The 24,545-nt window shown below is 35.2% G+C and overlaps 1 protein-coding gene across 5 annotated transcripts in view; it reads left to right on the forward strand.

The window, feature by feature from the left end:
- The window catches only part of Znf644 (zinc finger protein 644), a 78,594-nt gene that overhangs the window by 46,389 nt on the left and 7,660 nt on the right, over positions 1–24,545 (forward strand). For 2 of the 5 annotated variants that reach the window (XM_042674948.1, XM_042674954.1), the window contains exons 3-4: positions 9,710–12,735; positions 12,931–13,533. In XM_042674948.1, coding sequence (XP_042530882.1) covers positions 9,710–12,735; positions 12,931–13,533 — 3,629 coding nt within the window. Of the gene's footprint in view, positions 1–9,709; positions 12,736–12,930; positions 13,534–14,462; positions 14,514–15,996; positions 16,215–24,545 lie in introns of those variants that run through there. The other 3 variants (XM_042674961.1, XM_042674969.1, XM_042674973.1) reach the window with 3 other exon arrangements.

The raw sequence follows: 24,545 nt of genomic DNA on the forward strand, positions 1-24,545 counted from the left end.
AATATTTTTGGTGTGTCTTATCTTCTCATTTCATTTGAATCATTTTTAACAGTTATTAGTTAACTAGATTTAATTGTATGTTTTAGAGGTTTAATTCCTTGCTAATGTTTCCTGTTCTATATCTTCATTTTCCTTTTATCCATTTCTCACTATTATTGAATAGTAAGTTACTTATTTGATGGGATTACATGAGTTATATTTTCATATGTTAGTGGTAAATGATTAGAATCTTGCTCAGAAATGCCCATATGTTTTTGTTATACTCAAGTAGTAGTTTGGCTAATTATTAGGGAATTCTGGTTTGAAAAAGTAATGTTTTCACCATCATACTAAAAATGGCAAGGAGAGGAAATACATATTTATACATTGGAATTAAAGATGCAAATTCCTACAAAGCTGGAGAAATGGTTTGAAGGCACATATTATTAAACTGGAAATATAATAGGACTTTCATGCAAGAATATTGTAGCATGTGCTAAGTATAATTCCAAATATATGTTTTATGGATAATGAAAAAAGAATAGAAGGATAAATATGACTACTAACACTGGTAACTGAAGTGGAAGAGAGGGGAGAGGATGAATGAGATTGCAACAAACATGTATGTAGAGAATTATTTTTAGACAAATTTAATTTTCTAGTTTAAAAGTTTCTAGTCAGTGGCTAGTTGCTTACACCTATAATTCTAGCAATTCAAAAGTCTGATGTGGTTCAAACCTAGCCAGTTCTTGAGACTCTTAGCGCCAATTAACCAGCAAAAGCTAGAAATAGAGCAGTGGCTCAAGTGGTAAGAATGCCAGTTTTGAATGAAAAAGCTAAGGAATGGTGCCCTGGCCAAATTATTAGCACCCAACTCCCCAAAAAGTGTTTTCTCCTATAAGTTTGAAGATGTATTGCGGGTTCTTACTCCTTTCTAATTTGTATTTTGTTTTTAATCTTGCGTTCTTTTCTGAAAAATAACAGAAATTTCCTTTTATTTTTATAGTTCTGAAATGTCAGGTGTCATGACTTTTTCTTCATCTTGCTGAGCAGTAATCTGAAGACTTATGTGGTTCTTGATTCTTCATACTCTTTTTTTTTTCTCATTCTTCGGTTCTGCTTTCTGTAATTTCTCCCCTATGTAATATATGAACTTATCTGTGTGTTATCTGTGTGTTTCTTAAACTATTTTTACTCCTTCACCCCTTTTTTAAAAAGATGCTTTTTCTGTAGAATACTTAAGTTCACTCTAGCTGTATGTATACTCTTCAATGAACCTATTAAGGATTCATTCCTGTTGGCAATTTTTTATTTCAAAATGTTTTGTCAGCTTCCTGTCAAAAACAGATATTTTCCTATACCAGCTTAATCTGAGGATATTAAAATATGTATTTAACTCTTAATTTTTCTAGTGATTACTTTTTAATTTGAAGCTTAATGTAATTTATTTCAGGCACTATTAGAATTACTAAAATTGTAACTTAATTTATGTGTAAACTAACAACAGTCTTGTATGCTAATTTCGGCCATTTGTGCATCCCTACACACACGCCTACTTTTGTGAAATTTTTTTCTGAGATAGTAGGTGAATGGTAAAGATTCTAGGTGCCCTCACATTCAACTTAGTTTTTCTCTGTAGGACTCTGGAATCGAAATAATTTTTAACTCCAAACTTTGACGCTATTTGTTCATTGACTTAACACTTAGTCTTGCTCTGGCTCATATTTTATATACCGCCTGGTTTTTATTTTCTTTTTCTGATTTATTTCACTTGACACTAATTTCTCTATTCTTTCCAGGAACCCTCGCTGTGTCTGTTGTAATTTGTGATTTTGATTTGTCAAGTTCTCTCTCTTTCCTAGTCCTTTTTTTTTTTCATTTTATTGAGATTTATTAGAGAAGTTAAATTTCATGTTTGGTAGACCCTCAGGAATCAGAAACTGTTAACTCTTTGAGTGGTCAATTCATATCCTTTTTCCTTGGAGTGCAAAGATCCCTTTACTTTGTTACTTACTGAACATCATTTCTTGGAAGCCCTGCTGCACAAGAAGGTTTCTAATTCACTTACTCTTCAGCTTTTGCCCATTTATCATGCTTATTATACCCCGGGAATGGTTAAGTTACCCAGGTTATCTTCTTCCAAAATAAATTTCTTCTTCAAAGGTTCACCTGCACTACTTGTCATTCAGCACTACTATAGCCTTTAGACATCAGAACAGAGTTCAACTTCCATGCATTTTGGAAATGAAACAAGGCAATGGCATATAGGTCATGGAGCTTTAACAATGAATGCTAAGTCTGTTCTACATGTTTTCACATACAACTGTCTTACTTAACCCCATAATTTTATAAAGTAGAATTCTCTCTTCTTTTACTATGACACAACTAATATTAAAAGTAGATGCTGTGGAGCAATTTTAATAGCAATAAGAATAATTTTAAAATTTCCTGAAGTGATACTAGTTTTATGTATGGCTTAGTTACTTTTTCCAGGTAGAAGTGTTCTATTGATTATTTAGGTTTCACTGAGGAGGTAAATTGGAAATAATTGGAAGAATAATAAGCCTATAATGTATAGACTTACCAATGGTCAAAATATCCACTTTTGAACCTTGACTTTGTTTATGTGGATAGACTGAAGGAAATTCTCTTAAATTACAATTGTTTAAATAGAGTTTTAACATTTGGTTATTACTAATGACTTTGTATTTTCTAAATATCTAAATTACATAATTTTGTGTAATATTTGAGTAAATTTTTATAAATATTCAAATCAGAAATAAACATGTCTTATAAAACTAGAACTGAACCTGTAATGCGTAAGAAATTATTAGCAGTTCTAATGTAAATTGGTAAAGTAGTAATGTTGTTTGCTACACAAAAATAATCTCGTAGGGTAGTGATTATCTTGGAATAGCTTTCTTAAAAGATAATTAGATTTTTTTTTTTTACTGATTTTAGAAAAGGTTGAGAATTCTTTTTTTTGGGGGGGGGGGTTCTTTTTGCTTATGTAGGGGGGGATGGTTTCTTTTTGCTTATGTGGTGCTGAGGAATCAAACCCAGGGCCTCATGCATGCAAGGCAAGCACTCTACCACTGAGCCACCTTCCCAGCCCCATTGATTTTAGAAAAGGAAAAGTAAGTTGGATAAATAATTACATTAAGAAAATTCACATTAAATAAAATATTAGTTCATAAAAACTTAAAGTTTTGCTTATCTGTAGTGTTTTTCAAAGAATGTCACTTTCCTATCTAAATAAATAAAATTTGAATTTGAATGTACATGGTAGAATTTGAATACATATGTAACAGGTAAAAGGTTAAGAATTCATTGCAGGTATCAGAATTAAAGATTTGTAAAAAATTACCTGAACTCGCAATAAAATTAAATTGCCTAACAATTCATTCTGTGGGTACTAATACACTTACTTCCCCCCCACACACACACCCACCCTCCTCTTCCTGATAAATATTCTGTTGGCAACTTTTTCAAATAATAGAATAGTTTCATTCACACTGACAGATACTAACTTTAATGTGCCTTGATCTAGTACGCCTTGATCCCATGTGATCCACATTTTGAAGGTAGAAGTGTCATTAGCAGCAACATTGAACATTCCTGGCTTTTAATTTCTTAGAACCAATTCCTTAGTTTTCCTAAATAAACACTAGGTAAATAGACATCTTCCTTACCTCTCACTGATGATTGCTACATTTGTTGGCACAGTAGAGTTTTTTAATAATGTATTTTTAAAATTTTATTGTCAAGGTGATGTACAGAGAGGTTACAGTTACATAAGTATGGTAGTGATTACATTTCTTATCTAACTTGTTACCCCCACCCTCATTTTCTCCCTCTTTCCCTCTCTTCTCAATCCCCTACCCTAGGTTTGGCACAGTGGTAGTGAAATTCGATCTCCTTTAGAATTATTTCTCTCTTGAAGACATTCATTTCACATGTACATATAATTATATAATCTTGGCCTCACCATTTAAGAGTATTTTCTGTTTTTGTAACTATAAGCAAATACTTTGTTTTCCTAGGACTTTTAACCTTATTGCTTCTTTTGTACTTACTAGACATATTTATAAATGTGATGTATTTATTTATATTAAACATCAAAAAACTAAGCATTGACAACAAACTCATCTCAGACTTAGAATAATACCAAGACTATAAGTAAAATGACAGTTTATAACAGTTAATACTCATGGTCAATGGAGGGCAAAGTTGACACCTTATGTTTGAAATGTGAGATTAATCTATTGTAACTAGGGTTGGTACCTTCAAAGTATTTTAAAGATTTGGCTACCTATATTTACACTATTCATTTCACAAGTGGGGGTCAAACATTTTATAAGTTTGAGAAGCACACAGCATCATCATTCAATTTTAGCATTGTTTCTTGTTGGAGCTACTGTGCCTGTCACTCACCTTGTCAAACCCAAGATCAGCACCATTGTTTTCTGATCTTATGAACGTGTAATGAATAAAAGCCATTTCATGCTTAATGTAACTTAGCATTCTCCATTGGGTACAACTGTTTATTTATTGGCTTGTGTCTTCCATTTACAGTACTCTTCATTAAGAAATTAACCTTTATGAATATTTAATTGTCTTTTTACTTGTGTTGATTCTCATTGTTACATAATTTTGCTAAATTGTTAGTTATGCATTTGTAGTGCAACCTATCCCATCATCCTTACGTTATCTACAGCAATGTTTCCCACATAGCAGCAGAGTTTTGAGAGTTTTCTTGATATTCATAATTCTGTGACCTCAGTGTATTGTCATTTACCACCATATTTCTATTGCTAGTCAGCTTGTTGACTAAAGGATTATTTCATGTAATTGTGAATCGAAAGAGTTGAAGATTGTGTAGTGCAGTTCTCTAATTTTTAACTCATTATTTCACATTGTGTTAAGTATTAAAATGTAATATAAAGATGTATGGTACATATTAGGAAAGATGTTAGAAATCAATCCCATATTCCTTGTATAGTGTACCTGACAAATAGTCTACCTGCTGAACCATTCTTTCTTGCCTACATGTAAAGCGGCCCTTTGCAGTGTTGAAGGATTCCTGTTTCTAGTTTTTTAAATTGTGAGCCTAAGTTCTCATATATATGGTTTGAACACACTGATTTCTTCTTTCTATATGACTTTCAAATATTTGAAGATTGTTAATTGTATGGGTTGTTATGTTAAGCATACCACCTTGTCTCTTCATTTTATTGTATGGCATGATTTTCAGTCACCCTTATACATGTGTGTGTTTTAGTATTTTCAATACAATGTCCACAATAGAATACTACCTAGGTGAAATGATTATGTAATATTCTCTTTCTTCTTAGGGATTGTACAATGGATGAGAAATAGGTTCACAAATTTGTATTGTATGTATAGGCTTACATACTGTACTAATTTAAAAGTAGCTAATTAAGATTTGTTTTGCAATTAGGATGACAGTTGTGAATGGCTCTCTCTTCTTGACCTGATCTCATACATTTCTAAGCGAAATTGTCATGTATTCTTAAGGGTAATTTAAATGAACATAGGTTTTGTGAAAACCTGACAGATACTAACTGTAACTCAGCTAGTGGGCAACAGTATAATTTATTTATAGCTGTGTAGCTTTCTTGCTAATAAACTAATGTATAACAAGAGCAAATTACACTATATTTTTGTGTGAAATTATACTACATGACAAAGGTTGGCATTATGTAGTAAGGACCCACAAAATGTTAACCTACTTGCAATAAATACAATTTATAATGTACATAAAAGAATGGAATTAAGCTAATTTTCTATAAAAAAAGAATTATTTATGAACAGAAAGTGGACAGCATAGATTTGATGACAGGAAGGTTGTATCTAATCTGAATTACTGAGTGACCTAGGAAGCTTGCTCAGAGGGATTACAGAATAATTATGTTAATATGCAATTATCACCTCATTTCTTCTGTAGTAACCTCAAGATGTAGTGTAGTGAGGGTGTTATAGCAAGTGCTGATAGTTTGCAAAAATACTGATGTTTGAGATTTCTGAGACAATAAGTCTAGCTTGAGGCATATAAGTGATGATCTGTCATCTTGAAGACAGATCTGACCTTTGTACTTTTTTTTAATGCTCACAGTATATAACTAGAGGCAGTTATAGCTGTAGAACTCATTATTATTGTCTGGAAACTGAAATATGTTTTATGTAGATTTTAAATTCCCATTTGCAGCTTTTTTTTAAAGTATGAATTTTTAAAAGAACATCTTTAAATTCAGTTAAAGGAAAATTCTATAAATGTGTGAGTGTATGAGGAAAGATTTAATAATGGTATCTAAATATTGTTTTAAAAGACTAATTGTAACAGAAAGTTAATTGAATATTTAAATTTAGAGAATCCAAACAACATAGCATTATGATTTATTTTAAATTTGTTAGCTTCTCTTTTTAAACTTATAGATAAACTTGTCTTCAAACATGTCACTTTTGTTATGGTAATATAAACTGATATTGATGACTTTGTTTTATATATGTGTGTGTGTGTATACACACACACACACACACACACACACACACACACACACACACACACACACACACACACACACACACACACACACACACACACACACACACACACACACACACACACACACACACACGACCATGTAGAGCTACTTGGAAAACTATGACAGTATAAAATTAGCTTATAGGTCAAATGCTGTCTACCTAGAAGCTACATAGCCCTCTATGAATTGAGAGAAGTAAATGTCAGAATTCTTAGCCTGTTATTTAGTGCTACAGAGCTTGATGATCCATTGTTTTTCATTGTGTCTCTGCAACAGCTGTGATGACTACTGCTACTAAGGACAAAACTATTTGGAGCATTTTATAGTATGTATAGAGTGTATTCTGAAAACTAAACTAGGAAAAATTTTTATTATTCCTAAAATACTAGATTACTGAATCCATTTCATATATTTTCTAACTGATGCAATAGAGACTCAACATTAATGTGCTAGGAATAGGAAAGCCTTGCCACCATAAAAAAGTAAAATTTAAGATTAAGCTATATTTTATTATGTGGTTGTCAAGGAAAATTTTGTTGCCTAATCTTAACAATAGTTTTAATAATATATAATTAAGTATTTTGCTAGAGATTTGCTTCATAGATACAATACCTATGATTGCATTGCATTTTTTAGTGTTTTGGATAAAATAGTTTGGTGTCTTCAAAATGTGCATTTATGAAAAGCTCTTACAGCCATTCTGGTAATGAGGATGCAGTCTCCAAGCCGACATGGTATTCTCATAGTTTGTCACCCTGCTGTTCAGGGGGTACCAATGAAGTTGCTTTAAATGGAAAGCGTCTGTTCCATCTCTGAACCTCTAACACCAGAACAGATGGATGGAACATAGAACATGGAAGGTTTTACCTCTGAGGTGGTAACAGTGAAGCCACTCATTAACACTGAATTTACCACTTCGTTAGCAACGTTGCTTCCTGTTGAGAAAAGCTAATACAGCCTTTCAAATTGACTGAGCATATATTTGTCTACCTCTGATTATAATAAATAGGAACAGAAAGTGTCATTCAAGCTAGTTTTTTTTTCTTAAATGTCATCCACTTTAAATTTATGAGATTGTTACAATTGAGGTGTTTTACTACTACCTTACTGAGAAATACCAGGAATGGCAGAATAGTATCAAAACTCACTTTTTGTTGTCATTTGCATACTGCATCCTAACACATGTTTATGTGCTGCCCATTTTTAACTTCTGTGTTTGTGATGTAGAAACTCCTGCTGGGTGCTACATTAGCACCATTTTGGGGTGATATCATTGAATATGATCTTATTGGAAGTCTATTTTTATTACTTTGGAAGTTTGCCAAACTCACAATTCTAAAATGTGTGAGGGATGGAATAGTGATTATTGATATAAATAATACCAAAGAAAGATATGTATAATTATTATAGTAATTGTTATATTAAATATTCGATGGAAAGAATTAGGTCATATGTATGAGGGTTTGTTTTAAGAAATTAGGAAGAAAGGTCTTTAAAATAATTGTTTGATTCTTGAACTGGGTTTAATATTTTATAAAGCATGAAATTTATACTATAAAAGTAGAAATTTATTTAAAATGTCATAATCTCTAAACAGTGAATTATAAACTCCTGTTGTCTTGTTTTTGTGTGAATCCAGAAATTTATGGTTGGCATGCAAGCTATCTGCCACTTGAGCCTATGTCTCCAGTCCTTTTTGCTTTATGTTATTTTTTTCGGATAGGGTTTCATGGTTTTTGCCCATTACTGCCTCAGACTGATCCTCCTATCTGTTTCTCATATAGATAGCATACAGTATAAGCCATCATGCCTAGCTTGTTTATTGAATAGGGTCAAGCTGGTCTTAAACTACAGTTCTGCTGATCTCTGCTTCCTGGGTAGATGGGGTTGCAGATATGAACCACTGCACATGGCCAAAATCCTGATATCTTTAAGAAGCATTCTATTGAATAGACAAATTTGAGATATTGCAGAAAAATGTGAAGCTTTCATTATTTGAGGAACAGAAACTCTGTCTTGTTGAGTGTATCTCTACTAGAGCAATATTAGTACTTAGTTAAATGCTCAGTAAGTACTTGGAGAATGAATAAACTTCACTTACTCCTCCTATGTTAAAGGATTTTTTTGCCAGTAGTTACCACCTGGGAATGGATATTCATTCAATGTTTCTTCGGTCCTTTATTGAACAAATATTATCTAGCACTTAGGCCAAGTGCTATCTTGGTTCTAGAAATACAAGGGTGACTGGGTTTAATCCCTTTCCTCACAAACTTAAGTTCTTCCAAGAAGACAGCAGTGCGGGTCTTGTATGGCTATATTTTCGAGTAGGAGATCAGGCTATAAAGGAACTCTTAAGGTTAGTAATTATAGCCCTGGTGTTCTTCTTACAATGAGTCAGTATATTGTCAAAGCATTTTTGAAAAATTGTATATACATTTTATATGAAATAGTCTATATAGGATGTTTCATTTGTAAAAAAAAATCTTCAGATTTCTGCACTAGATTGTCAAAACATAAGTTTTATAGTTGCTTTTAGAGAAAACATAATTTGAATAAGGAATAAGTAAGACCTTATGAATAAAGTATTTTTATAGTTGGTAGACTTAGAACTTCATCTTGAGCAAAGTAATCTTAAACAATTTGAAATTAAAGATTGTTAGTTTTTGTTTTTACACAAGTTGCTGGTGTTGATAGATATATTTAAACAAATATAGCTTTCTATTGTGTAATTTTGATATCTTTCTCCAGGAATAAACTTGTACTACTGTGTAATATATGATAATTCAAATTATCTTTTAATATAATATTTACCACTAATGTACTTAATTTTCTTTTATCAGCAATCTGTATAAGAAGTTTTAACTTTTTCACTTAGAATACTCATTTGCATTGTATGCATGAGTGTATGTTATCTTTCTCTATATATAATACATATATTTTGAATACACAGTGTTGAGTTGTTGCCTAGCAAAAACAACAATATTAATCTTTGAAATAATTTTTAAGTGGCTTTATTTTGTTCAGTGCTTCTTCATTCTGGGAGAATTACTAGGATCTTGAAATAGAAAGTAAAAATTAAGCTAATAACATGTACTTTTCAACTCTCCATACGTTCCAATAGTATTTTTCTATACAAATCTAAATTTTTGTTTTCCATTTTCTAGACTAAATGTGTTAAATGGGCTTGCCAACAATATGGATGATTTGAAGATAAACACCGATATTACTGGTGCTAAAGAAGAACTCCTAGATGACAGCAGTTTTATCTCAGAGAAAGACAGTGGAGTTCATAAATCAAAAGATTGTCAAACATCATTTCAGAAAAACAATACTTTGACCCTGCCTGAAGAATTGTCAAAGGACAAATCTGAAAAAGCCTTAAGTGGAGCCCAGTCTACACTGATTATACATTCTGGTGCTCCTGTTGTTTCTAGTGAAAAATTTACCTTGCCTAAAGGAGCTATTGTTAATGGACCAGTTTCACACTCCTCCTTAACTAAGACTTCCAGTATGAATAAAGGCAGTGTTTCAATAACCACTGGACAGCCTGTGGATCATCCATCAACAGAATCTTGTTCAACTTTGAAGGCAGCAACTGATCTTCAGCTCTCCACATCACAGAATACAAGTCAACACCAAGTTCTGTTTTTGTTATCAGATGTAGCACATACTAAGAATCCAACCCATTCCATTAAAAAACTACCTACCTCTGCTTCAGTTGGTTGTGACATTCAGAATTCAGTCGGGAATAGTATGAAGTCAGATAGCACTTTAATAAACCAAGTAGAGGTAGGTGAGGAGAGAAAGGATTTATTGGTAAAGGACGGTTGTATCAATACATTAACAGGAATTTCCTCAGGTACAGATGAATTTAGGTCAGAAAATGATACAGACTGGGATCCCCAAAAAGAATTCATTCAGTTTCTTATGACTAATGAAGAAACAGTAGATAAAGCCCCCATTCATTCTAAAGTAGGTCTGGAAAAAAAGAGAAAGCGGAAAATGGATGTAAGCAAAATAACTCGTTATACAGAGGATTGTTACAGGGATTCTAATTCCAGTAAATCAAAAGTGGTAGAAGTTGACTTTCTGGAACAGAATGAAGAGGTACAAGCAGTGGACTCAAAGAAATATACAATACCAAAAGTAAAGCCTGAGTCAACTGATGAAGATTTGGAGTCTGTAGATGCTTTTCAACATCTAATTTATAATTCAGAGAAACGTGGAGAAGACAGTTCACCTGTTCATACTAGCACTTTTATTTCAAATACCTTAAAAAAGAAATGTGAAGAGAGTGATTCTGAGTCACCTGCTACTTTCAATACTGAAGAGCCATCATTCTATCCCTGTACAAAGTGCAATGTGAATTTTAGGGAAAAAAAGCACCTGCACAGGCATATGATGTATCATTTAGATGGGAATAGTCACTTTCGTCATCTTAATGTTCCAAGGCCATATGCTTGTAGAGAATGTGGACGGACATTTCGAGATCGCAATTCACTTCTAAAACATATGATCATTCACCAAGAAAGAAGACAGAAGTTGATGGAGGAAATTCGTGAATTGAAAGAACTCCAAGATGAAGGAAGAAGTGCGCGATTACAGTGTCCCCAGTGTGTCTTTGGTACCAATTGCCCTAAAACATTTGTGCAGCATGCTAAAACCCATGAAAAAGACAAAAGGTACTATTGCTGTGAAGAGTGTAACTTCATGGCGGTGACAGAAAATGAACTGGAGTGCCATCGAGGCATCGCCCATGGAGCCGCAGTAAAATGTCCTGTAGTCAATTCTGATGTTGCCCAGAGAAAAACACAAAAAAAGACCTCAGTGAAAGACTCTGTTACGGGATCATCCAGAAAATCGGCTTCCTACGTATGTAAGATGTGTCCTTTTACTACTTCAGCCAGAAACATTTTAAAAAAACACATGGAGTATTTACATTCCTCATCAAGTGTTGATTCATTTGGTAGTCCTCTTGGTCTTGATAAAAGAAAAAGTGATGTCCTTGAGGAACCAATAGATATTGATGGCACTAAACCATTAGTTAAACAACAGTCAACCACATTTCCAAAGAACTCTGCTTTAAAACAAGATGTTAAGCGAACATTTGGGTCAAGCTCACAATCAAGTAATTTTTCAAAATTGCATAAGCGGCCACATAGAATACAAAAAGCTCGGAAAAGCATTGCCCAGTCAGGGGTAAACTCGTGCAATCCAAACAACACTCCTCACAAGACTGTTACAGTTAAGAGCAGCGTCGACCAAAAACCTAAGTATTTACATCAAGCAACAAAAGAAAAATCTAATGCTAAGGTAAATAACAACTATTTATATAGACACAAATATGAAAACTACAGGATGATTAAAAAATCAGGTGAATCATATCCTCTGCATTTCAAAAAGGAAGTTAGTCCATTAAATTCTTTACATCTATTTTCATCATCAAGTAATTCTCACAATAGTTTCATTTCAGACCCACATAACTCTGACACCAAAAGGCCAGAAAGCTTCAAAGACCGCAGGCGTGTAGCTGTGAAAAGAGTAGTTAAGGGGTCTAAGAAGGAAAGTTCTGTTGGAGGAGAAGACTTGGATAGCTATCCAGATTTTTTACATAAAATGACCGTTGTTGTTTTGCAGAAACTTAATTCTGCTGAAAAGAAAGATAGTTATGAAACAGAAGATGATAGTTCCTGGGATAATGTTGAGCTAGGTGACTACACTACACAGGCCATAGAAGATGAAACCTACAGTGAACTTAATCAAGAACATGTAAACTTATTCCCTCTATTTAAAAGCAAGGTGGAAGGTCAAGAACCTGGAGAAAATGCTCTTGGTTATGATCAGAATGATGGCTTTTATTTTGAATATTATGAAGATGCTGGCACGAACAACTTCTTACATGAGATACATGATCCTCAACATTTAGAAAATACAGAAACTCCATTGTCAAAGCATAGTTCTGTTTTTCATTGGACTGATTTATCTCTGGAAAAAAAATCATGCCCTTATTGCCCAGCAACATTTGAAACAGGTGTTGGGCTGTCAAACCATGTCCGGGGACATCTTCACAGAGCAGGATTAAGCTACGAAGCCCGTCATGTTGTATCACCAGAACAAATAGCCACAAGTGACAAAATGCAACATTTCAAAAGAACTGGCACAGGGACACCTGTGAAGAGAGTTAGAAAAGGTAAGTTTTCCTGTGGATAGTTTGGGCTAATTAAGTCTGTGTTCAAATTCAGAGGATTTGAAAGTTTTTGTTGAATTTGATCTTTATTAGAATCTTCTAACTTCGTATTTCAGAGTTAATTCCTTTTAGGGTGGTTAATTTGTAAGAAAAAGAAAAAATACAAAACTGATACTACTTTTAAAAAATTTTTTTTAGCTATAGAGAAATCTGAAACTACTTCCGAACACACTTGTCAGCTCTGTGGTGGTTGGTTTGATACTAAAATTGGTTTATCAAATCATGTTAGAGGCCACCTGAAAAGACTTGGAAAGACCAAATGGGATGCTCACAAATCTCCAATCTGTGTTCTGAATGAGATGATGCAAAATGAAGAAAAGTATGAAAAAATTTTAAAGGCATTGAACAGTCGTCGTATTATTCCCAGACCATTTGTAGCTCAAAAACTTGGATCAAGCGATGACTTTCTGTCTCAAAATGTTTTACCTCTTGAAGCATACCGTAATGGCCTAAAGACTGAAGCTCTGTCAGTGTCTGCATCAGAGGAAGAAGGACTGAATTTCATAAATGACTATGAGGAAACAAAACCCGAACTGCCCAGTGGAAGAAAGAATCAGTCTCTTACACTGATAGAACTTCTTAAAAATAAAAGGATGGGAGAAGAAAGAAGCTCTGCCATTTCTCCTCAAAAGATCCATCAGACAGCAAGAAAGAGATTTGTTCAGAAATGTGTTCTTCCCCTAAGTGAAGATAGTCCATTGATGTATCAACCACAAAAAATGGACTTGACTATGCACTCAGGTAAGAGGACATTTATCATGTAATTTTAAACACAGTTCAATTATGCTTTCTTACAGAATATTCAGAGTACTTTTTCAGAAACTTCTTATTTAAGCTGCTTTTTTTGCAGAACAGATTGATTATTCTACTGTCATTTCTATATAACTGATCAGTTGATGTCTGCCAGCACTGAATCTTTGTGCATCATTTCTTGGTCTGAATGTAAGGTGAGAACAAAAGCAACACACACACACACACACACACACTGTTCTGTAAAAATAAAAGTTTGCTTTTCTTCAGGATGGTTACACACACACACACACACACACACACTGTTCTGTAAAAATAAAAGTTTGCTTTTCTTCAGGATGGTTACACACACACACACACACACACACACACTGTTCTGTAAAAATAAAAGTTTGCTTTTCTTCAGGATGGTTGTGGATGGGAAGTTGGTGTTGTTGAAAAGCATAGAGTTACTAAAAAAGGAAACTATACATATTTTTGCCAGTGTTCCAAAGTAACAGTATTTTCTGAATTAAGCTTTTTGGTTCTCCCATTGCTTAGGTGAAACAAAAGAAAATAACCTCTTTAAACCTGGAGGATCTGTGTGTGTGTGTTGTATGTTGTGTATAACCCAAAGAAGCTTCTTTCTCTCCATTTTTTTTAAATTGAAGGATAGTTTGATTTTGGAGAATTATTGTGATTGTAAAACATACTTGCTTGGACTTTTAGATTTTTACATTGATCTTCTTGTAGAACTGAACAAGTGATTCGCCTTAGTGCTTGTACATTAGTCGAACAGTTTTTCTCTTTGGAAGGAATACTTTGTAGGCAGGAGGATTTTGTAGGTAAATGATGTGGCAAATAAAGTAGCCAAACTTTATTTGGTATTCTTAGGTCTGGTTTATACTTGTACACTAGAAGAATTTTAAATTTCTTTATAGGTTTCTTTTGGAGGTTGAGCATGTTGAAGGTTTACCTATATGGTCTCTAAGGTGAGTGTCTGAAGTAATAGTAATTGAATAAGGATTGGTAATGAAAAGAATTACTATAATGTTGATTTGTCTATTTTTGGCAGACATTGTGGGGTATCCCAGATATTTGTTGTGCAGTTTTGACTTAGTCTAAATGGGCTTCTGGTTAATAGTGTGCTTTCTTTCATGTGGAGTCTGTCCAAATTTGTAGTTTTCTGGTACATTTTTTAGATGATAAATGTAGGGAAGAAGTGCTAATGTTTTTTATCAAGAGGTGCTGTACTTAGGAGAAGGGAATCAAATTGTAGCTGTCATAATAATGTTGAAGAAACCAATTGAAGCATGTTGGGGAGTAAGGGTTTTCTGAGAAATTACAAGTTTCTTACTGTTTCGACATGTTTTCTTTCCTGTGATACTAAAATGTTAGTTTGTTGATCATTTATTAGCACAAAGATTTTAGAAAAAAAAACTTTAATTAACTTTCACTATTGATTGCGCATTCGGAGTAATGAACATAAAATGCCCTGAATAAAATGTTGTGTCTAACAGCTGTTCAGTGGTGTGTTTTACCACCTTTTCTCCCAGCCTTCATCAGAAAGCCTAATTTAGTATGGAGCCTTTTACGGTTTTGTGGATAAAACACTTTAATTACCACTTTGTCAACTAGATTTTTTAATTCTTTTTATTGGTAATGTTGCAAGCTTTGAAACTTACCAACAGAACTGTGCTTTTCAAATCACCAGATAGTGTTTTAGTAAGTTTAAGAAATGCTCTGCATAACACAGAAATCTGCCAGAAATCGATAGTGCTAAATCTACAGGACCTTAGAGTGTCAATCACTCCTCTTCTACCTTTCCAAAGTTCATGGATTGGCTCTAAATACTAACTGCAAACTACTAGTAGTTAACCTATTTCCCCCTTCTTATTTTCATTTAACCTAATTCAGTGAACGTTTTTGTAACCATCTTTCCTATGGTACTTTTCTGCACACTTTAAGCTAAGAAAACTTCCACTTTTTGAAGTGAGAACTGGATTATAGTTTTATTTTGAATGATAGGTATGGCTGGGAAGTTTAGAACATATGTGCATTGCAGTGTAGCCTTTACAAGTGCTGTTAGCCTGTCCAACCACTCACACGTTTGTGCACAAAAGAAGAGTGCTGGACTTTTGACTGGTACAGGTATGTTTGAACAGATATCACAGCAGATCTGTTTGATACAGAATTCCTTTTTTTTCTCACTAGATTGGTGTTAGTTCAGATCATATGTAGAACTTTCTTACGTGAGCAGTAGTTGAGTCTGAAAACACATTAAATTTCAACAACTTGTAAATTGTTGGGATAGGGTTTTAAGCGAGTAATTCTTTTTCATTTGGCTCATTAACTAGATTGGGGGAAAAATAACCTATCAAAGAAGTATGCAACTTTGGAGTCTACATTAAGTTCATTGATTTTTTTTTTCATTTATACTATTTTTTTTACCTTAAAATTTATTTTTATTTATAGATTCCAATAAAGACACCGTCTCCTTGGTTAAAGAAAGAAGAAGATTATAGCAATGCTATCTGGAAGAAATACTTTGGTAGAAAAGGAAGAGTGAAATTTTAAATGCATAGAGTTGATTAGAAAACTATTCCAACTGAATGAGTTTATATTAGTTTACATTTCGAGTCTTTGAAAGGACAAGCCTTAATAATGGCCCATTTTGACAACTGAATAAATTTTAAGTACCCCTTATCTATATCTAGATTAATAAACATTATACACATACATTTTAACATGCATATTTCTGTGCTTTTTTGGTTAGCTAGTCCAGCCTCTCATATTCCTCTTTACACCACTTATTTGTGAAAATTTTGTCAGCTTGCTCACATGTAGTATGCCTCTTATATCTTTCAAAATGCTCTCTTTGATTGTTCATTTGTAGTCTTTTAATCCCTCCTTCAGCAAATTCCCATCCTCACATCTTAAGATATGTCCTTTTTTTCAAAATAGATGTATGTAAATTTTTTTTTTTTTTTTTGCCTAAAATTCTCTTTCCCATCTTTTTATTTCTCTTCTTTCTTAAGCTCTAACCTTCTGCTTTCTCTGGCTGTTCTATTCCCAATCTTTTCTCCTTACTCATGTTGTATGGCTTATATCAGTATGTTCTTGCTGCCAATGAAATGCTTGTATTCATACTGGTGTCTTTCTTCTGCTTCTTTGCTTTATTCCTTGATGTGATATACACAGGACCAGGATACTATTGACTATTTATATTAAAAAGGAGAGGAGGACTGGGAGGGTGGCTCAGTGTTAGGGTGCTTACCTTGCAAGCATGAGGCCCTGGGTTGAATTCCTCAGCACCACATAAGCAGAAAAGGCCGGAAGTGGCTCTGTGGCTCAAGTGGTAGAGCACTCGCCTTGAGCTGAAGAGCTGAGGGGCAGTGCCCAGGCTCAGAGTTCAGGCCCCACAACTGACCAAAAAAAAAAAAAAAGGAGAGGACAAGTGAGTTTTACTTGACTAGATCAGAGCTGCTTCTATGGGGTTGTAATTTTCATGTAACTCTACCATCATCAGGCTTAGAAGGTAACTGCAGACATTAAAGTTGGGGGTAATAGACAGAAAATGCAGACATGGGAAATCATTATTAGGATTATTGTTATCACAATATAGTCTATTGGTATTGATATTGTGCTATGCAGTTTACATGCTTAACAATTACAAACAGCCATCTGATGTACACATTTTATAGTTCCCTTTTATTGGAAACTAGGACTGGGAGAAATTCAGCAGCTGTTTGAACCTATATAGTTAATAAATAGCAAAGCTGAAATTCAAATCAAGGCTGTCCTTAAGAGTTGTTTTTAATCACTATTCTCTGATCATATATAGAGACTCCTAAGGTTTCTTATTTTAGAAAGCATTTGAAAATTCTAGAACGAATAAGTTGGGGATAAACTGGGGAGCATTCTAGTCAAACTGAATAAATAAGAATCCTAATTAGAATGATAGAAGAGGTGATATTGATCAAGATATAATATAGTATACTCACAAAATGGACAGATTGAACTGAATGAAATCCTATATACCAGCAGGTTATAAGAAATACCTCAATGTGAGTTAATAGCATCAGTTCTTCTTTTGAAGAATAAAATACCTGGTCCTGCTAAACCCCAAAATTGTAGCAATGTAAAGGTAAAATGGGAATAAAGCCTCTATCCATAAGGGTATCTGTTGTGTTTCTATGTGTTCCAGTTTAGTCTGTCTTTATTCATGTGGATTTTTACTTGTTTGATCCACTCTTGAAGAAAAAGCTTAGATACCTCCAAACTAAATAGTAAAAGGCTGCTTGGTTACCTGTGAGAATAAACTTTAAAACCTTTTTAGCAACAACCACTGTTAGGCTTCTTCTATGGGAATTTGTGGCCTTTTGAAGGAGTGAAATCCTTCTAACTTAGACTTTCCCAGCTATCCTTGAATGAACTGAGGATGCTATTTCTCTGCTTCTCAAAAATTCTTACTTTGTGGGGCTGGGAAGGTGGCTCAGTGGTAGAGCGCTTGCCTTGCATGCATGAGGCCCTGGGTTTGATTCCTCAGCACCACATAAGTAAAAAGAAAAAAGCCGGAAGTGGCGCTGTGGCTCAAGTGGTAGAGCGCTAGCCATGAGCTGAAGAGCTGAGAGACAGCGCCCAGGGCCAGAGGCGACCGGACCAAAACAAAAACAAAAAAAACTAAGTGACACTTTTCTACTGGGAATTTTAATAGCAGTATTATTTGGTTATCACTGTAGAGTGCTGTACTCATAGCCAAGAATTAGTGCCACTTTTTAAAAAAATAATTTTTATTGAGATTGTGATTACATAAATTTCACGTATTTCACAGTATTGTATATAGTGATACTTAAAATCACAAACACATTTTAACCTTCACAAGGCAAATTGTCATTATCATGGTCTATAAAGTTTGTGAATTCTATAAGCTTTGACAGTACAACTATTTCTTCCACATTGGATGATACGTACATTTCTTTTTTTTTCTTTTTTCTTTTTTTGGTCAGTCGTGGGGCTTGAACTCTGGGCCTGGGCGCTGTCCCTCAGCTCTTCAGCTCAAGGCAAGCGCTCTACCACTTGAGCTACAGCGCCACTTCCGGTTTTCTGGTGGTTTATTGGAGATAGGAGTCTCACGGACTCTCCTGCCCGGGCTGGCTTTGAACCGCGATCCTCAGATCTCAGCCTTCTGAGTAGCTAGGATTACAGGCGTGAGCCACCAGCGCCCGGCCGTACATTTCTTTTCTTGGGCTTAGTGTCAGCTGTTCCCTCTCTCCATATCCTTCCCTCCCTCCCATTGTTGCCTTTGAGTTGTTTAGTTCATTTTCCTTAATGTCCAGTGCAGCTGATGGGCCCTTGTGCTGTATTTTTCACCTGTTTCCCTCTAATTCTGTGCCTTCCTCCTAGCTTCCCTCAGATGTGCACATATATGTACTATATATAAGGTCAAGAACTTGGAGTCATTTAGAAGTGATACAGATTATTAGAAATTATGACAGATTAAGTAGATGTCCTTTGTTTCTTAAGTCCTGTTTACTTTGTCATATCTCTTTGCTTTGGATTTAACATCCACATGTCAGGGAGACCATGTGCTGTTTCTCTCTCTGATGTTGGCTTACCTCGCTCAAAATGATTTGCTCTAGTTCCATCCATTTCCCTGTGAATGCCATTATTTTGTCCTATCTATTGGCTGCATAGTATTCCATTGTATATAGATACCACAATTTTTGGATCCATTTATCTGTAGTGGGGCATCTGGGTTGTTTCCATATCTTGGCTATTGTGAATAGTGCAGCAGTGAACATGGAGGTGCATGTTTCCTTGTATCCTGGTTCCTGTTGCTCAGGGTAGACGCCTAGAAGTGGTATAGCTGGGTCATAGGATATGTCTGAGATTGATACTATATTAGTATTATATGTTATCCCTGGTTAATAAATTGTACAACATCAAGAAATTACTTAAGAGCTAAGGATGTATGGCTCAGGGCTGAGCACTTGTCTAGCACACACAGGGCCTTGGGTTCCATCTTCAGTGTCACAAAATAAACAACTTTGGGGGGAGGGGAGTCGATCGTGGGCCTTGAACTCTTGGCTTGGATGTTGTCTTCAGTTCAAGGCAAGTGCTCCCGCTGATGTACCTATCTTAATCCCACATATGTAATCTTATTCACTCACTTGAATTGTGTGTGATACACTCTGATATTTTGTTTTTATTAAACATTACTGCTATCCACTTACTGTCCACCAAGTAGTCACTGACAAGAGATTCATGTTGCCCTCAGTCCCCTTTTGTTTAGCCAACAACACTATCTTAGAACTCTAATACTTTTTCCGTGGCAGCAGCTAAAATATTTTCCTTCTTGATTCATTCTAATCCATAGATTAAAATTTCAAAACCAAATGCTGACTTTGGGGATTTAAAATAAATTGGAAATGTCTAGCTACTTATTTAAATTTAATAAAAAATGCTTTTGTGTATCTCCAAAATATATTTGGAAAGGACTTTATTTCATTATCTTCAGAACACTCTCTTCATAATATTTTGGAACTAAGGCACAATAGTTATTACCTATAACAAATGACTGATTTAATTAGGGAAATTAGTTTTCCAAAGAGAAAAATGTTTTAAAAATTAGTATTAGACATTTATCTGATTTGGGGAAGGGAAGGGGAATAACAAAATGCTGAAACAAGGACCAAGAGTGACCTAATGCAACAATGATACTCACAAGACACTATGTTGGAAATGAACAACTGTTGAAGGGTGTTGGGGGTGGGTGAGGAGGGGGGATAGTGGGAGAAAAAAAAGTGGGTAACAATGTTCGACAAGACTTTATGTAACTGTAACCCCTCTGTACGCACCTTTATACAACAAAATAAAATATAATAAAAATTAGTGTTAGAACTTTTTAGCTCCAATTTTAATGCTAATGTAAATGTGTCTACCCTTTTCCTTTTTGTAAGGTCTGTGTTTTATTTTTCTTATCCATTTTTCTTGTCTATTTTTATTTCAAGTATATATTGCATGTTACCAAATAGATACTTTTGCCTGTTTAAAACTTTAATAATAGGCCATAGAGGCCTACAACAAGATGTGCTAATGAACTTATATAACATAGCATCAGGTGCTGAGTGCTTGCTAAGACACTAGAAAAGTCTTTCCTGTGTTGTCAAAAGTGCTGTGGGAGCACTTTATGCTGTGATTAAAAAAATAATAGCAAAAGAAAAAAGTATTGTACAAGCTTCTCAGTGTGTAGTGATTTGTATTTTCTTGAGTGTATGCAGTATCTTCTTTCATATTAGTATAATATATATTCAAGCGATTGCATATTCTTCTTATTTTTGCCTTGCCAAACAATAGACTAAATATAATTTAATCTCCTGGCATATGTAGAATAACTTATCTAGATACTAAATAATTATTGTTTATTACGTTCCCCAAACTAAGCTATTGGCCCACTCTACCAGCAGACTATTGATTGATTATTAACCAATTCAGTGAACATTCTTTCAACTTGTACTGTGGTTTATGCATTATACAGAGATAAGTTGAGTCTCACATGTAGTAAACACATACTCATATATACAAACTATTAAATATAAGACAAATAGACAGTTGTGCTTGAAGAGTTACTCTGTGAAATACTTTGGAACTTTTTTGAAGACAGTACTTAAGGTGGACAGATCAGCAAGGCTTTTGTAAGTAGTACTTGGTTTTGGTTTGATCTTCAGTTGATTTTTTATTTTTCCTGGTCGTGGGCCTGAACTCTGAGTCTGGGCACTGTCCCTCAGCTCTTCAGCTCAAGGCTAGCGCTCTACCACTTGAGCCACAGTGCCACTTCTGGCTTTTTCTGCTTATGTGGTGCTAAGGAACTGAACCCAGGGCCTCATGCATGCAAGGCAAGCACTCTTATCACTGAGCCACCTTCCCAGCCCCTTCAATTGATTTTTTAAGGGTAGAGGTTCTTGGATCCAGGGCTTGGATTGAATCAAAGAATACACTCCACTACTGCAATCCCCCATCCCTGCAAACAGTATTTCAGTGGACCCTCAAGGATAGCTGATTGAAATGGAAATCAGGGCCTGTATAGGGATGGAGCATAGCTGAAGGAAGGAGTCACTATGTGGGAAATTATTAGAAATACTTGGGAGTAGAAGAGATAAGGAAATTGAATTGGACTGAGGAGGAATCAGGTAGAGGATTTAGAATGCTAGTTGCTGGAGTTAATTTTGTAGTGAGGCACTGTTCAATGCTTTAAATAATTTATATAATACATTATAAACTACCTTTTAAATAAAAGTTAAAACTTTGATTAGGAAAAAGATATTGTTAGTGATATTTTCATTTTAAGAGTTCTGTTTCAGCGGGGCACAGTGCCTTATGCCTGTAATCCTGGCTGCTCAGGTATCTGAGATCTGAGGACTATAGTTTGCAGTCAGCCAGGGAAGGAAAATCTGTGAGATTCTTCTCAAATTAACCACCAGAAAGCCAGAAGTGCAGCTATGGCTCAAGTAGTAGAACACTTATCTTTGAGCTAGAAAGCTCAGAAATGGCATCCAGGACCTGAATTTAAGGCCCAGGACAAGCTGGTCATGTGTGCACGGACACACACACACACACACACACACACACACACACACACACACACACACACACACACACACACACACACACACACACACACACACACACACACACACACACACACACACACACACACACACGCGCGCGCACGTGCCAAAGAGAGAGAAAATGGGAATGTATAAGTCAGTCATGGTGTCTTACATCCTAGTTCAGATGCCAAGATTAGGAGTAACATAGTTGGAAGACAGACAAAAGAAATCAGGAAGCCAGGTGTGGCCTAGCTACTCAGGAGGCTGAGATCTGAGAATCATGATTCAAAGCCAGCCAGGGCAGGAAAGTCCATGAGACTCTTATCTCCAGTTAACCGCTCAGAAAAACAGAAGTGTGCTGTGGCTCAAGTGGTAGAGCGCTAGCCTTGAGCTGAGGGACAGTGCCCAGGCCCAGAGTTCAAGCCCCATGGGTGACCTCCCCCCAAAAAAATCACGAGATTCTTACTTCAGCCAGTAAAAAAGACTGAGCAAGGTGGACCTGTCATTGCATAGGACACATAAATAGGAAGATCATAATTCAGACCAGCATGAGCAAAGAGTGGGACATCATTCACAAAATTACTAAAGCAAACAAGGCTGGAAGTTTGAGAGCTAGAGTACCTGCCTAGCAAATGTGAGCCCCTGATTTCAAACCCCAGTACTCCTGTCCCCAAAAAAGGTGAAAATAAAAACTCATTGTATGTCTTTATGCTTAATTCTGGGTTAAGAAGGAAACATTGCTTTTCAAAACAATAAAACAATATTGCTCATCTTGATAATGATTGGCTGATTATGTTGGTATAATTAGAGAGAATTTGTGTTTATAGAAATAGGAAGTATATTCCAATTATAATGTGCTTCAGGGAAGGGGATTCAAGGGTTTTTCTCAATAGCTACCTTTTTTTTTAATGGGCCAACAGCTGAAGTTGAAATGAGTACATCCTTTCCTATTTAGGATACTATTCATTGAATTTTCATTATTCAATGAAAAATAAGTATGTAGTATCATTTGTTTAAAAGATAGTAAGAATTTCAAGACTGCAACAGGAGAGCATTCAGCCACATGAGGGACCCTGTGCAACTGTGTAGGCCACATACAAATGAAGTGTGTCACTTAGTGCAGATAAGGCACGTAAGCTTAAGAATGCCTTTCATCAAATTGCTTCCTCTTCACTTAGCACTGTCTTTTACAAGCTAATCTATTTCTTTAAAAACAACAACAAAACTCTCTGGGTTTCTCAGGTGGGACTTAGAGAAGGAAAATACCAATTGGCACTGAGGCTATGAGCCTTGAAGGATTAGTGGTAGTAATTAGAATTGAGTTTATCTTAGTTTGCTACTTGGGACGAGGCATCCTTTTCTCACCTCTTCACTGCCACCATCACTACCAACTTTCTTTTCTCCCCTCTTTGTTCTTTTTTCTTTTCTTTTTTTTCAGTACTGGGTTTATGAACCCAGGCTTTCTGACTTGGTAGGCTGGCACTCATGCCACACCTCCCAGCCAGGCTTCATATTTTCTATTTATGTTTGAGATAGGGTTTTGTTTCCTGCCCAGGTATGGATCCAGGTGCTGTCTGCCTATGTTATATTTTTGGTAACTAGGATAACAGGTGCATTCCACAGTATCTGGCTCTTCATTAAGGAAAGGTCTCAAGAACTTTTTTGCCCTGGCCAGCCTAGAACCACAAATCCTCACAACATCAGTACTGACTTACCCAAGTAGGTTAAGATGTTTATGCCCATCTCCAGCAGCTTTTTGTGGTTGGAGAAAGATGGTTTCTGGGCTTTGCATTATTTTTATTCTTGCTAACTATAAAAAAGTGTCTTCCCTCCAGTAGGATTTATGGCTTTTATTTGGGGTATATATAACCAGATACCATTGTACGTTTTACTCCATTCCACATGATTTATACATCCTTTCTAAAACTTACTACATTGTAATAGTATTAAGAGATGATTACACCATTAGGGCTCTACTGTAATGAATACTCTTCATTCTGGGAGTGGCTGATTTTCTAAGTAATAGGTTTCTAATACAAAGGATGGCTTTGGTCTCTTTTCTCAATCTCTTTATTTTTTGGTGTTACAACCTAAAGCAAAGATGCTTATCAAGTGCCAAGCCCTTGGACTTCCAGTCTCCAGAGTTTTGAGTGAGTGGGAAGTTGTTTGCTTTTACAGATTCCTGACAGCAGCATTTGAACTGGGTGATAGTTAAAAGAATTCCAAAGAGTGGTCTTCAAAACACTTGATTCTGTGAATGGAGCGTTACAGGTGGATGATCCTGATGAACTATCAGAAAAGAGCTATTGGAAAAGTGAATGTTCTAAGAGAATACGTCTGGTTAAGACCAGAATATGTGTATGGACTATATAAACGCCATTCTGAGGAAGTCTCAGATGGGAATGTGGACAC

The sequence above is a fragment of the Dipodomys spectabilis genome, unplaced genomic scaffold (assembly GCF_019054845.1).
Source record: "Dipodomys spectabilis isolate Male_0828 unplaced genomic scaffold, ASM1905484v1 ptg000002l, whole genome shotgun sequence".
Lineage (NCBI taxonomy): Eukaryota > Metazoa > Chordata > Mammalia > Rodentia > Heteromyidae > Dipodomys > Dipodomys spectabilis.